The 15,850-nt window shown below is 42.2% G+C and overlaps 1 protein-coding gene across 2 annotated transcripts in view; it reads left to right on the forward strand.

Annotated features, from left to right (window-relative positions):
* Window positions 1-11,250: 11,250 nt before the first annotated feature.
* Window positions 11,251-15,850, forward strand: part of KCNJ3 (potassium inwardly rectifying channel subfamily J member 3) — a 138,251-nt gene continuing 133,651 nt past the window's right edge. For both annotated transcript variants that reach the window (XM_036996125.2, XM_036996126.2), the window contains exon 1: window positions 11,251-12,272. In XM_036996125.2, the coding sequence (XP_036852020.1) occupies window positions 11,571-12,272 (702 nt within the window). In that variant the 5' untranslated portion in view covers window positions 11,251-11,570. The remainder of the gene's footprint in view (window positions 12,273-15,850) is intronic.

Raw genomic sequence — 15,850 nt, forward strand, 5'->3', positions numbered from 1 at the left:
GAGTCATACTCTGAAGTTACAGCTTTTCATACTGTTTGAAAGACATGTAGAATTGAAGTATCAGTGACACTTTTTATAGTACACCTATTTTCTTTAAATAGCACCTACTTAAATGTGCCTTACTATATCAGGTGGGTTTACTTGCTAAAGTCATTATTTGAAATACTCTGTTAATGTTTCTAGATTGTTATTTGCACAGTATTTTAATAGTCTGGCCCACCCCTATCTCTGAATTTCAAAATGCTCTTTTCTTGGTTGTGTCATTTTATAACCCACACAGAACATAATGGAAGGTTAATAGAGAAAAACCTGATTTGGTGCAGCACCTGGTGTCTTTGACTCAGTGAGAAAATGTTTTTAAAGAACCACCAAAATAAAATCAGGACTATAAAGCAAAGGTCATCTTGGAGCCTCCTTGCCCCTCACTTACTATTCTAACTTGATTTGAGCATTATGGCCGTTTCCAATCCAAAGCCCTTTAAGAATCTTCTCTGTTTTGTCATTTCCTCCTGAGCCTGTAAGTACCACTTTTGCTTTGCCTTCCATCAAGGGGAGCGTGAGTTCCAGGCACTTCGTTGGCTTCAAAAATTATCATTAGCCTGATGCACTTTGTGAATTTTGAAGACAATCAGGCGGAGTCACCTCCCAGTGACAGGCTTCCCATCGCACAGCTGATGCCGTTCTCACCTCTTTCTCTCTTCTTTTCCTTCTTCTTCCCTCTCAGGACTAATACCTCAATTCTTGAGGTCTTATCTTGAAATAATTCCACCCACTTTCAGATGTCTCAGAGTCTGCCAAAACACTTCCCCTTCATAAGAAGTATTGTGGTAAATACATCTTTCACTGTTTCATTAAGAAGACTCACCTGGCTGCTAATTGCAAATCAAAAGTTCTCTAGGTGGATTTTCTCTTCATTTAAAGATAAGTTTCAAATTTCTTTGTTTTTCACTGGACTTGAAAATATTTTGTGCCAGATATTAGGCTCTGTGCTTTATGGAGATTTGCTCATTTAATTCTCACCTCAAACTACCTCAAAGAGGTAGAAGCTATTTCTTTCACATTTTAACGAGAAAAGCCAAGAACAGAGAGGTTAGTAACATGCCTACGATAACACAGCAAGGAAGTTCAAGGCAAGTATACATAACCCAACAATTCCGGGGCAAGAAGAGAGGTCTTAGTTGATTCTTAAGAATTATAGTGATTTAGGTAACTGATTTGTGTTTTAAGCATGAAATGTATTAGTATGTGTCATTCTGATGAAGAGAGTAGAATATTATCTCTAATAAAACAATATTTTAAAATTATTCTTTAATATTTAAAATATATAACAACAGGTTTATAACTATCTTTTAAATTTTACTAATATTTTTGAAAAAATAATTTCCATGATACATGTTTTCCTTCCATTGACTGGTATGAGATTCAGAAACAACTATGAGATTCAGAAACAACTAAGGGGTTGAATATCTTTTTGACTTTGTGTATATATTGCAAAGACTTTATCATTGTGTCATAAGATTTGTTCTGTGTCACCCAAACTTCATTGGTAATTGCATTCTCCTCTAAAAAATGTGGACTCCAAATTCAATTCCAGAGGAAGGAACATTTTAAAACTATGAGCAAATAAAGAAGAAAAAAAATGGACACATCTCTATCTGATAGGAGAGATTCAGAAATGCATGTTAATTATTAAATGATTTACATTAAGTGGTTTAGTCACTATTTTTCTTTTATGAGAATCACAGTAGTATTTACTGTGTTGGCCCTGGCATTGTATATAATTTAATGGCACAATTTAAATGAATTCTAATGACGCCATTGTCCTTCATCTATGTCACCTCTAACAATTGGTATGCAACCTTTCTCGGTCATAGAGGCAGGCTTGTCATTCATTGGTCTTGTCAAGAAGCAAAAATAATCACTATGTGACATTTTGACACAGAGTTTATTTAGTGATGTTTGCATTCTGACATTGACAGAATATCTGAGGACATTTCATCAGCAGCAACTCCAGGCACACAGAATGCAAACAAGAATATGTACTTTACTGATAGCTAGAACTGGGCTTAGATCTCTCTCTTCTATCTTTTTTTTTTCTCATCTTCTCTAATTGTTGCATCCTTATTCTTTGATCTTACTAAAAGTAACTTCTGGAAGAACTTTCTGTCTTCATAGAAAGTCAATTCATTATTTGGTCATTTTGCAGTGTTTTCTTTCCTTTTTTGATCTCTCAGCATGAGGCAAAACAAAAACAATACAGAAATGTAAAAGTTGGATAGGAAGCATCTTTTGTATGCTGTATGCATAATCGAGTGCTAGTACCCATCTACACTCCTAACAGATAAATTAACTGATTTTTACAAAAATCTGTCGATCACCTGAGCTCTTTCTGGAGAACAGGCTCTCCAGTGAGTAGAGACGAGAGAAGGAAGAAGAGTAGCTTAAGAGAATCATGGCGTTTACTTACTATGTCAATACCAGGATGCTCCTAAAGTTGCAGTGTTATCTACAAAAGTTCAATAAATATAGATAAAAGTTCCCTATTAATGAATTGGGTACAACCTTTACTTTCAGAGCAGTTTTGCACAATATTTGTACTTCCTCAACTGGAAATTGGAATTGCTGAAGAACCCACACTGTAAGCCGAGGGAGGGACCACATAACAAGGGGATGGAGAGTCTCAGTGCAATGCCACTCCGTTCCTACAGTAATCCCAGGGGCCTCTTCCATTGGCTCATGGAGAATATGAGATGATTTGTGGACTACTAGGCAACCACTAACGTGGGTGAGTTTACACTGTCAATCTACTGGGTGAATTTGGAGCAGTTATCTTTTCCTGAGGGAAATGCTAACAGAAAAAAAAATATTGAGTTTTCCCTAAGCAAAAACTGGGAGGAATTCTAGAAAAACTGTGTATAAGAACAGCATCCTAGTTCCTAATGGTTACTTTCCTTATCTCTGTAATTCTGCACCCCTTCCTCGCCAAGTCATAATATAATACAGTTGACCCTTGAACAGGACAGGGTTAGGGGTGCCAACCCCCTGTGAAGTGGGAAATCCGCGTATAACTTTTGACTCCCCAAACACCTAACAGACTACTATTGGCTGGAAGCCTTACCGATGACATAAACAACACTTATTTTGTATGTTACATGTATGAAAATGTTTTTTCAATGTGTCACAAATCTCCAAAAAAATGTTTCAATATACCTATTGAAAAAAATCCACATATAAGTGGACCTGCACAGTTCAAGGCTTTGCTGTTCAAGGGTCAGCCGTCCGAAGCGAATGGCCAGCTCTGCAGATGCACTTGCCTCTCTGCCAGTGTAGACGCGGTTTCACTAGTGATGAGCTTTTTCAGTGATTTATCAGTAATCTTTGTGAGAATTTCAATTTTTGTGCTCTTTCTTCTTCCCTCCCTTTCTTTCTATATTCCTCCCTCCCTCCCATCTTTTTATCCCCCTTTTTTAATTCAGAAAAGTACTATAAATAGTGGTAAAAGACTATAAAGATAAAAATTTTACATTTACGCTTGCATCCACAGAAAGCAGTAAAAATATTATTAGCGAAAAATCTTAGAACATTTATGGGCTTTGGAATTCAGTGGCCCCAGATTCCCCTTATTCGTGTTCATTATTTATGACTGTGGTGGTAGGATTGGATTAAACTGCCATCAATCCACAGTGTGTCCTGCTTTGGCCCGGGTGCTTTACCATGGAGGGGAAGATCTTGCCATCACCTTGAGTTCAGATCCACGAATGCTGGCATCTGATGATTGGTGAGAGTACAAGGGACCAAGGGTTACTAATCATTAACTATCTTTCTTTGGTGCCAAAGGATGAAGGCTTTCAGGAGCGGGGAAGGAAGATTGATGGTACTTCTGTGTGTGACATTTCCCAGGGAAGCTTCTCTGCTAATAGGCAAGTGGTTCCCACAGATGAGTGTTTCTCAATCCTTGCTGTGCTGTGGGAATCACCAAGGGAGCTTCTGAAAAATACTGATGTCCCAGCCCTAGCTCCAGAGAGTCTGATATGATTATCTTGGGTGGAGGACCAAAATGATTTCTAGGCACATCTAGGAATTATAAACAGGGCAATTAGACTTCATGAAATTCTATTCATTGTTCTTCCTTCCATTCTAACCTCGGTTATCTGCCCTGAATAGTTATTTGAGCTCTGCTCTCCATCCCTTTGTCATCCAGGGTCTTTCATGACATCTCCTGTGGTCCCCTCCCCTGTTCTACGGCCAGGCTGCTGCAGGACTCCCCTCTCTCCCTCTCCTTTATGTAGTCTTCATGCAGCCTCAGGACTGCAAGATGTTTGAAGAAGTTAAATAGATATATTCCTACTACTTAATGGACTATCATCAAAGCCAACATCAACATGGCCATGGGCTATTCCCAGCTGCCCATCCACCCCCACAAAGAAGAGATTCATGTAATTGTAAGAGGACAAACTGAAGAATCACTCATATATTCAGTCAGTTGGTTAGACCAGACTAGCATTTCTCGGTATTTATAACGGAACTTCCGAAAAGACACTGAGTTCCACCTCTCTGCTCTGCCTGGCACCATGGAGGTGTGCAGCTTGATTTGCCTTCGAGAAGAACTTGCCCTTCATCGGGAAGGGCTGCATTCAGCTGATGGCCTCCAGCTGCAGCCTCTTTCCTAAGCTGGTGCAGCATTTGGCTGAAGTTGTGTTCTTCAGAGGGCAGCCCCCAGCCAGGGACAGCTCGGCAGGTCTGTTACGACAAGGTCATCTCTGCCCAACATCCAGTGATTCTGATGGGCAACTCTGGCTTTGGAGCCCCCAGCGTGCACATCACGGCTCTATCACAGTTGCCTTATAGTGTGTGTCTCTCTCTCAATTCTGCCTCCTCCCACCTTTCTTTTCATGGATGTCAGGTCAGCATCACCCTCTAAAGGCTCTTTCTGCTTCGGCCTCTTCTTTCCCCTTTTATCTTTCAAAGGTGTTACCCACTGTAAGAAAACCTTTTGCCCTCCAAGCTGTGTCTCAGTGTCTGCTTCCTGGATAAAGTCTCCTGACACAATCTGTCAGTCTTTTTTTAACATTTAAAAACTAATGACAGAAGTTGCATTTTAAATTTTCCTATACTGGAAAATAATTTCACTCTTTTCTGCATGCACCAACACAGAAAATCAGAGTTTAAAAATTTGCTCTATCATCCTCAAAATGCGACTATTTATGTTTTTTCTTTCAGTGTTTTAATACATGTTCATATTGTTCTGTAAGGTGAGTACAAATGAATCCTTATATTATTCCAATTATGTAGAAATCTTATCTCTTAGAAACCTTGTCTTTAAAAATCAATATTCAGATTTCTAAGCTAAGGCCATTTGGACAGAAGTAATTCAACACTTAACAAAATGTAAACAATTCCAATTTGGTAGATTTGGAAAATGCACATCAGCTGGAGGAGTAATTCCTAAAGGGACTTATTCCTCTGAAGATTACTAAAGCAATCTTCTTCCTTTAGGTGCTTAGCACATTGTATTCATTAATATTGTTGTTGTTCTTGGTGTATTTTGTTGGTATGATTTTGTCATAATTTCTGACCTGCACAATTCGTGTCATAGTGCTAGACACATAGTTTGTGCACATGAAGTGTCTGTTGCATTGAACTAAGCAATATTCTTATACATATTTTCACATCTGGGACTCCATTGGTGTCAGGGGATAAATGTCCAGAAGTCCAACTTCAACTGACCTATCCAATGGAGAAGGATAAAAAATTGTTATTTTTCCTTGATGATGACAACAAACCCTTAAATTGATAAAACAATTCTTTTTTAAGAGATGTTGAGTTCTAGAAGGCTTCTGTTAAAAGCCTTATTCCTTTATAAACCAGAGTCCCATGTACAGTGGGAGTGAAGAGAGGGTTTCAAGTCAGGAAAACCTTGCTAAATAAACAGCCCCCAAGTGACAATGGCATTTTGCCTTTCTCTGAATCCTCAGGCAGAGGCCATGGTTGGAGCCAAGACCAAGTAAGGGCTGGGTGAGTCATCCACCACGGGATGGCAATGCCTCTGTTCTCAAGTCTGTGCAATCAAATCGAAACTGATTTCTCCTTTACAGTTTTTTCTTCTTCCTTTTCTTTTTTTTTTTGGCAAGAGAGAAAATAGCTTCAGTGTTCTTTTTTTAGGAAGTTAAAAAAATAAAGGAACACCATTCTATTGCCCAAAATTGCAAATAGAATTTCAAAGAGTGACCTCTTCCCAGATATAGCAGAACTTATGGTGGTGATGGGAATGTGTTCCCTTTTGAAGCCTAAGAGCTTCAAATCCCCAGGCCTCTTCATTGTGCTGGGGAGCATGGTAGGATTAGGAGTAGAGGAGTATTAAATATAATACCATTTTCACCTGAGAGCAACTAATATTTCTGGCCGTGCAGACTGGCCCATGGTGGGAGTCATAGTGACAGTAAGTGAATGACGAGAAGACAGAGACACCATGTATCCTGAGATGTTCAAAGCCTTGCTTTTTTCCACAATTGGCTGATTAAATCATTTTTAGAATTTGGACTTCTCAGGGCCAGTGGATTTTTTTTCTTTTACATTAAATATTCTCTCCCCCCCATACTGTTATGTTACATAACAGGGTGAGTGCATGTGCAAAGTCATGCCTTTTTAGTATTAAAACACAGAATCATATCCTTCATGTTTGAAGTTACAGTTATTTGTGATATTACTAATTTTGGACGCAGCAAATAAGGCATTGCCAGAAGTACTTTCTGGGCAAAATAATTATGAAGCTTGTGCTTCACTGAGTTTGCTGTTAAGTATCACTTTGGTTCCTACCTCCGCCAGCAAGAACTATACGGATGGTAGTTCGTTTATTATCTACCACCCTGTCTTTAAATGTTAGACTCCAAATGATTGGTTCCATGGTTACATTTTCCATGTTTTTCTGGCTTTGTGGTTTTGGCTGAAATTGTGTGCCTCTCCTTCCGTTGACCCATTCTGTTTACAGTGTTTCTGTTTGAGTTTATCAAACGGCACCTGATTAGGTGCCCCTCTGTCATCTATTCCCCACACATTCCGCCCGGCCTCGGCACCGTGGGGCTGGCTGCCTTCCAGAACATCCTAATAGAAGCAGCTGTCCTGACAGGGGAGATGAGTTTGCTTCACCCTCAAACATTTTAAGGAGTTGGACACAGTGTCACAAATAGGTCAAAGGCTCGGTCACATCTGAAGTGTGATAAGATGGCATCCTGAAAAATATTTAACTTTATCAGGCAACCCTGTTTCCCCCAAAGAATAGAGACCTTCCGAGTGGGCAGTTGTGTGGTGGAATCCCTGCTCCACCATCTTTCTAGCTATGTAGTGGGGATACTAACTGTAAAATCCTAAGCGCATCGCCTAGAACATTAAAGTAGGCACGACCATTTTAGTTCTCTCTAAAAATTTATTAAGTATTTACCATTTGTAAGGCAAAGGTGGATAGCTGGAGTATCGGACCGTATCAAAATGTTAATAGGTGGATGCTCAAGGATTTTGCTATTTTAGAAGGGAAATCTTGTTGAATTCTGAGCTCACATACAGGCTGGGAAGTAAAATCTAGGGGAATGAGAATTCAGAGGAGGGGTAGACGACTATTAGTGGGAGGACAGAAAGCTTCATAGAGAAGGTGGCACTTCAAGGCAAAGCTCAAGAAATTTTTCCTCTTCCTTACTCAGGAGTGATGGTGACTTGGACTTGGAGAGAGAAAGAATACTTAAGTGACAGGAAAGAAAGTGAGCAAAGGAAGCTGACTTGTAAATGAAGCTAAACATGCAGGACATGCGGGGGGCATCGCTAACAGTTAACACTGGGTGGAGCAGAGCGCATATTAAAGGGAAGGTAGGAGATAATTACAGAAAAACAGGTCAGGCTGTATTTTGGAGGACCTTAGATCTTAACCTCTATGGGAAGCATGACATATGGAGGGAGACCCTGGCTATGGGTCAGGAATCCCAGCCTTCTTTCTAGGCATCTGGTAAGGGGTGGCAGAGTGCCCAAGTTCTGGAGATACACTGTTTTAGGTTCAAATCTCAGAGTTTCTACTTATCAACTCTGTGATGTGGAGCAAGTTATTTTTTCATTGTAGCCTCAATTCTCTTATTTGTAAAATGAACAAATGAGACTAGACCCCCATGTCTCTTGAAGTATAATATTTGTTTATAAATTTTGTTGTTGGAAAATGCCAAAGGGTTTTCACATAAAAATGTTTTTTTTTAAAGTAGGCATGTTTAAAAGCTGAGAAATGATATTATTAAATACAATAATATGAGAACTCTTTGCTTTCCATTCCAGAGTCAAGTGATCCTAAGGAGTTAGGTCTAGTAATACTATCTAGGATGGTTTGACGAAGTAAGACTGACGACAAGAAAATCATTTGACTCAGGCCTAAAGTGAAATGGGGATTTGAAGAAAGTTGGTGGCATTTTTTAAATAGAGAGGGGAACTCAGAAGGATTTGGTAGCTGATTGAATTTTAATTCTAAAGCTAGCAAGCACTGAAAGTATTTTTTAATTTACACTTTTTATATTAAATCACCTAAGTGACCTGATTTAGTGATAACTTTTAATTCTGTATTATTTATTATTCAGAGGGAGTTTCAATGTGTGTGGAGTTTCTAGTGAGCTAGATCAGCATATGTTACTGATCCAACAAGCACTGATTGTTGACGGAGTCTGTGACAGGAGGTGTCCCTAGGTGTTAGGGACATAGCAGTGAACAAGACAGACAAGGGCCTTGTTCTTAGCTTACCTTCCAGGACCCTGATGCAGGGGGAGGGAAACAACAAACAAATGAAGAAAACAGCAACTAGGAAAAACAAGCGTTATGAAGATGGGCCAAGCTGACGTGGCAGGGAGTGCCTGAGAGGCAAGCAAAGGTCTGCCTGCGGTACATACAGGCCGAGAGTTTACTGAATGAAGCAGCCAGCACGTGGGGTGGCACTATGAACACAGCCCAGGGCGAAGGAGCAGATGAGCAAAGACCCAAGCGTGGGGATTATGCCTCTGTGGGTTTCAGGAATTGAAAGAAGCCAGCCTGGGGAACGCAGAGTGAGTTAGGGGGAGAGCAGTCAGTGGTGAGAGAAGGGCTTGTGTGTTAGTTTACAGATGGGGCCAACTCCCAAAACTCATTCCTAATCTCTTGGCCTTGGTGTAACTTTACAGCTCAGGATATAACATCTTCTGCAGCAGATGTAGTTAATAAAATCACATTCATTCTCTTTTATATCAATTTTTGGAACATGTTAATGCTGCTAATTTTTTCTGAGGAGAAAATTGGGGCTCAAAGCGGTTTAGCTACTTACTTGCTCAAGGTCACACAGTTCCTAGAGTCTTATCCAGTCTTAGCATTCCAGGTCCAGAGCAGTTCCCACTTCCCACAGCATCACCTTCTTTTCTTATGTAATCCTCAAGAATAACAGAGTTACTGACCTTTTATTAGAGAACCTGAGGGAGAAGAGTATGTAACGTGGGAGAGGTGTTTTAACCAAATGACCATGAAAGAGTCCTCTGCTTATGGTTGACCATGTGGCTGCACTAAGGTTAGGGGTACAGAGGTCCAAGGGAGCACCTATTGGCAGAGATCTGGTAGAACAATTATATATTTTCCTCTGCATGGGAGTATTACAGCAGCTCCTTGCTTTTGTAAGTCTGTGATTTGATGATTTTCCAAAAAAATCAATGTTATGTTTCTGGATTGAATGGAATATGCAATAAGATACCATGGCATTTTAAAACAAACATGAGATGTCGTAAACAAGCTGGTATTTACACATGGGCGCTATATTAACTATTTCTGCACTTTGCCCCTCCATTAAGTTAAGTGCCCGTAAAATCCAGCCTTCTTCTTTCAATTAGAGCCACACATTAACTCTGGACATTCTGAGCCCTTGTAATAGAGCCATTTTCAGGGTGGATTGTGAACTTTCCTCTTTCCTGTTGGTGTCCCCCCTCCTTTCTGTTCCATCCTAAGACCCCCGCTGCTACTTGCAACTTTGAGTTCTGAACACGCTTATTTCAGAGCCAGTTGGGATCTCTGTTTATGATGCATCCGCAAATCCAGGCTTCCGTTTAAATGAGAGCCCTAGTTATAGAAACATATTGTACTTCTCTCCTTTCAGAGAGCAGCGTTTGCTGCTTGCTGGGGGCTCTCTGACTGACGCAGAGGGGGCCAAGGAGAGTTGGCTGGCGTCTGGGAGCAAATTTAGAGCAGCTCTTCAGTGGAGGGGCTCGCTTTTTCCTAAGCTGCCAGACACTGCAGGCTCAACTGAGGCGCGGAGGTGCAATTCAGGCTGGTGGAACAGCGGGGGAAGGCAGGGACAGGCGGGGCTAGCGCGGCTCTGCAGCTGATCACACGCACCAGCACAAACACCGCTCTCCCGTCGCCCCTGCTCGCGCTTCTCTTCCACCCGGGCCACCGAGGCCCGGACAGGGAGTGGGGGACCGAAGCGGGTTGGAGGCGCAGAAAGGTACCGTGGAGCCGAGGAAAAGCTGAAGCGGCTAGAATTTCACCTGAAAGTGTGACCTGGCGCCGGCGGCTCAAACCTCTTACAGCAGCACCGCTGTCGCCTGCTAGGAGAGTGCGGCGCCAGGTGCCCAGCGCGCCAGGACCCTCCTGGCGGGGGCAGCGTGGTGCCCTCAGGAAGGTGCGGAGCTGGGGGACCTGCGTCGGCGCCCATCGTGGTACACCAGGAAAAGTGGGGGCGAGAACACCAGCGGCGAGCGCGGAGCGCGAGGCCAGGCTGCCGCTGCCGCCCTCCGCGCCGCCTCCTGCCCTCCGGGGGTGGGTGAGTGCCGGGGCTCCGTGCCCCGCCGCGCTTCCGCCGCGCGCGGGGAGGGCCTGGGGGCCCTTGAGGGTCCGCCGGAGGGCCCTGGGGGCTCCCGCGGACGCCAGGCGGACGCGTCTCTGGAGTCCGGCGCCCGGAGGGCGTGGGTAGGGGTGTTGCACCAGCGCCCGGCAGACATGCCTCTGGGCGGGATTTTGGCCAAAAGATAGGAGGCGGGAGCGCCGGAGGGAGCCGGGAGCCGTCCAAGGTGGGCGGGCGATCGGGGAGCGGCGGGGAGGGGGGAGGGTCCGGTCCAAGCAGGTAGCGCAGCTTCGGCAGCCTGGCGAGTTGGCAGGTAGGGTGCGATTCGCTCGTCAACTCATTCATTTTGAAACGGGCAGTTTGGGAGCGCTGCAGGATAGTCAGGGGGGCTCTGGGAAGGGAAGGGGCCGCCCGGGATGCCGGTGGCGGGGGAAGGAAAGAGAAGCCTCAAAAAGCTTGGAGGCAAAATTGCGCTTGGGTTCCTGGTCCTTCCATCCCTCCTGCCTTGAGGGCGGGAGAACACTTTTGTTTTGAGACTCAGCTTGGAGAGAAAAGCCTCCGACCCAGGGGAGGAGAGGCCTCTGCCGGAGGCAGGGACCGCAGCGACCTGCCGGGTGAGCCCCCAACCCAGGCGCGCTCGGTTTTGTGCCCTCTTCTCCCCCGCCCCGCTCCCTTATTGGTGCTGGTTTGCAGCGCTCGGCTCCTGCGCCTGTGGTTCGCGTTTGAATCTGGCTCGCCCCTCCGTATTATGTCTGCACTCCGAAGGAAATTTGGGGACGATTACCAGGTAGTGACCACCTCGTCCAGCGGCTCGGGCTTGCAGCCCCAGGGGCCGGGTCAGGGCCCGCAGCAGCAGCTTGTGCCCAAGAAGAAGCGGCAGCGGTTCGTGGACAAGAACGGCCGGTGCAATGTCCAGCACGGCAACCTGGGCAGCGAGACCAGCCGCTACCTCTCGGACCTCTTCACCACCCTGGTGGACCTCAAGTGGCGCTGGAACCTCTTCATCTTCATCCTCACCTACACGGTGGCCTGGCTCTTCATGGCGTCCATGTGGTGGGTGATCGCCTACACCCGGGGCGACCTGAACAAAGCCCACGTCGGCAACTACACGCCCTGCGTGGCCAACGTCTATAACTTCCCCTCGGCCTTCCTCTTCTTCATCGAGACGGAGGCCACCATCGGCTATGGCTACCGCTACATCACCGACAAGTGCCCCGAGGGCATCATCCTCTTCCTCTTCCAGTCCATCCTGGGCTCCATCGTGGACGCCTTCCTCATCGGCTGCATGTTCATCAAGATGTCCCAGCCCAAGAAGCGCGCCGAGACCCTCATGTTCAGCGAGCACGCGGTGATCTCCATGAGGGATGGAAAACTCACGCTCATGTTCCGCGTGGGCAACCTGCGCAACAGCCACATGGTCTCCGCGCAGATCCGCTGTAAGCTGCTCAAAGTAAGTGCGGGTCACTTCCGCCCCCCCTCCCCCGCCGCGGGCCTCCCGCCAGCCCGCCCACGCGGGCGTTCCCTCCCCTGGGAGCCACCCGCGGGCCCCTGGTCTCACCTGCGGCTCAGGTGCACTTCCTTCGGGTCGGCTGGGGGCGGGTGCTGGAGGACTGCGGGCAGAGGCCGCTGACAGCTCGGTTCTTTCGGCTCACTCTAGTGCTCTTATTTATACTCACCATTCCATGTGCTTGCATCACTTTGTGGACTAGTAACACTTACAGAGGTGCTGGCTCCTGGAGGTACACGAGCGCCCCGTTCTCCTTCGTATCCTTGCTGCTGTGTTCTTCAAAGTTTTAACTTGTTGTCAGTACACTTCTCCATTAAACTTGAGCTACTAAACCTGAACAGCTTTTATTTTGAAGAATAGGTGTTGAATCTGCCTCAACTTTCGCTTAGGGCTTTCCTTTCCTTTTTTTAAAATTTCTTCTTTTTTCTAATAATGTTAGCAGGTGAGTTATTCATTTAGACCCACTAACATGACTTCTATGGATGGTCATCTTTTTAACAAGCACACAGACCCAACCACAGAAGCAGTTAATAAAATGGAAGAAACGACACCTGGTTCTTTTAAATTTTTATTTTTACTAAATATTTTCCTAGAGAAGTATACTGTGAAAGCTTGAGTGCTTTTCCTGTAGAGCCTCTTGTTAATTTTATTCTTAATTGCCTGTTTCTACGAAGCCTTTGTCAATTACAGATTTCACTTGAAGCTTTTCAGCATCCATTAAAGAAGATTGCTTCCTACCATGAGCAGTGTAAATGCTAAAACAAAGTGTACACGAAGTGATTTACTAAAGCAAGGTCCATCTAGTCCTCAGAGGGCATCACTGCACACAAGAAGAGAAGCCCACCCTAATCACTAACCCAATTAGAGTTTGGGAATGAGGGATAAAAGCCCGCTTCTCTCTGTGTCATTTACAAGTCATGTTTTTGAGGGTAGTTTTCAAATGTTCATAACTTGAGAAGGGTGACCTTTTTAAATAAAATCTTAAAAATGTAGCTGAGGTTGCAAGGAGAACCATAGCCAGATTCAGAATTTAAGATTAATAAAGTGAAAATTTGATAAATATTTAAATGGAGATTTTTTTCCTTTGAAAGTTCAGTTCCATGCTACAGGTATATATTGTTTTTACACAGTCTTAATTTATGTCAGTTTAAAAATGATGCAGTGTGCTTTAAAAAAGTTTGGCTGTCGTTTTCTTATCATTTATGAGATCTTACTCTAATTACTCTTGACTCTATTGCTCAGTAAAGTGTAAGAGTTAAAGCAATTCAATTGTTCTGTCATTTCACATCATGTGCATATTTACTATGCTACAGACACTAAATAAACTGAGTTTTCTGCAGCTTAGTAGAAAGTTTTCAGCTTGGTTCTGATGTACATGTTCATGAAGATAACTGTGAATAAATAATTTAAGTAGATCATGTTCTTATAATTGACTTCAATGAACTTTTAATTTCTTATTTAACTTATCATGCTGTGTTATTGACCACTATTTTAACCAAGAGACTTGTCTGAATCGGGCTAAGCTGTTGTGCAGTAGACTTGCTGACTGCAGTGGTGTTTGTTGCATGTGCCTGTTTTTATGAATAGACCAAGGCATTTAATCTCTCTCTCTAGGTTAGGCCTAGTTGAAGATAGGAGCACTTCATTAACAGGGTGCAAAGGTCTCTGTCAGGGAATCCACCTTTATGTGTCACTTTGAGATTCTTACTGAAAAGCCATTTACTATACTGATTGATATATTGGAAATTTAAAATTAGACTTTAAAGGTCACTTACTGCTGTCCTCTAGTTTTTCAAATATATAAAGTCATTTATTGAAGCAAATATCTTTGAAGACAACGTATTTGTGATATTTTTAGACATGATTGAGATTCATTTTAACAAAGCCAGAAATAATTAGAATTAATCTACATATCATTCTTTTTTTGTTTTAATTTTTTTTTTAGAAAGGTGCCATGAATCTGATGCACTCAGTCTCTCTAGTGGTTCAGGACACTGGTAATGATTTTTATGCCTAAGACCATGTACCACATATATCCTAACGAGTGTCCTGATAAAGATTTCTAGAGTTGTCAAACTTGGGGCAAGGTGCTGTATTAACACAAGGTGATGAAAAAACAACATCTAATTAAAATCATGTATACAATATTTTCACGAAATTCTTTACTTTGAATTTGTTAGGAAGATGTCAGTGCTAGAAGTAAAACTGGTTGACATATGGTATCAATTTACATTTAAACCAAATTATGTTGAAATTCTGTCCTGCTTTTTGGAAGTGAGAGGGGTCTATCAGTGTCAGCTTCTCATCTAGCCAGTTAGTATAGTTTGTTTCAAGTTGATTTGCCCTGTAGCTGTGGTAATTAAAATGAATTCTCATCGTCTTTGTCATTTCCTTAGAAAAAAGCCTTGTTTTACTAGGGAACTAAGAATATTCAGCAAAATTAGAGGGATTTCTTTTTAATAAGAACTCTCTTTTTCTCTTAGGGATTGAGTTGAAGTGACCTAAAACAGCCAACTTCATTTTTAAAGAGAAGCTATACCAAAATCTTAAAGTAATATTATTTTGATATCAACCTTGTACATTATTCTTTATAAATATAAGCACACATATCCAGTCCCTTCTTTTAGCCCATGTTTGACATTTTAAATGTAAGATTTATGAATTTGTAATATAGAAAAATACGTTAAATTTTAAGGCAATAAAAACATAATATTTAATGATAATTATAGTCTATGTAGTCCATGTATGTTCTTCTTATTACCTAATTTAACTTTATTTATATTTTTCTCCTGCTCTTTTCTCATTTGCTAAAAAAAAATTAATACTTATATATGAGTATTAATGTAAGAGTCCTATATAATGATTATAAAGCATTTCCTATTATTGGGAAGGCAGTAAGGACATGGCTATGGCATTCTAATGCTGCTGCTGTGAAATTTTCCATGCAGATTTCTTTTGAAGTCTCTAAATTTTGCTTGAAGTTTTTTTTATAACTTCTCTGCCTAATTTTTAATTATGTTACTCACTTTTATGAAAGCAAATTTTATTTCAACTCTATTTCTGTCTTTCAAACTTGCAAATACTAAAATTTATTTTGATATTCAAATACAGATCTTCCAACTTTATGCCCGGAGTGGTTGGTCCTTTTTCTACTTGGAAAAAAAGAAAGCAGATTTAATAAAAATTAAAGGATATAATTGGAAGTTAATTCTTAAGTTTATCATTTACTGTAACTATAGCTATAGAAACTCCTTTCAAGATGAATATTCTCTTTTTCTCTTTTCATCCCCACATTGATATTTTATTTGTTTTCAATTTATTTTAGTTGTCCTTCTTTTAACCTAGAATACAGGGACTGATGAAATGCATGGTCATGTTAAGTTAATACAACACCCACTTGAAAGTTTAAAAAAAAATGCCTACATTAGGGAGTAGAGACTAATGACTGAAATATTGGCTCCTGTAAGTTAGTATGGAGTTTAAGGCTTTAAAATTGTCACTTACTCCTTTCTACAAATCTA

Source organism: Manis javanica, chromosome 7 (assembly GCF_040802235.1).
Source record: "Manis javanica isolate MJ-LG chromosome 7, MJ_LKY, whole genome shotgun sequence".
In the NCBI taxonomy this organism is placed as follows: Eukaryota; Metazoa; Chordata; class Mammalia; order Pholidota; family Manidae; genus Manis; species Manis javanica.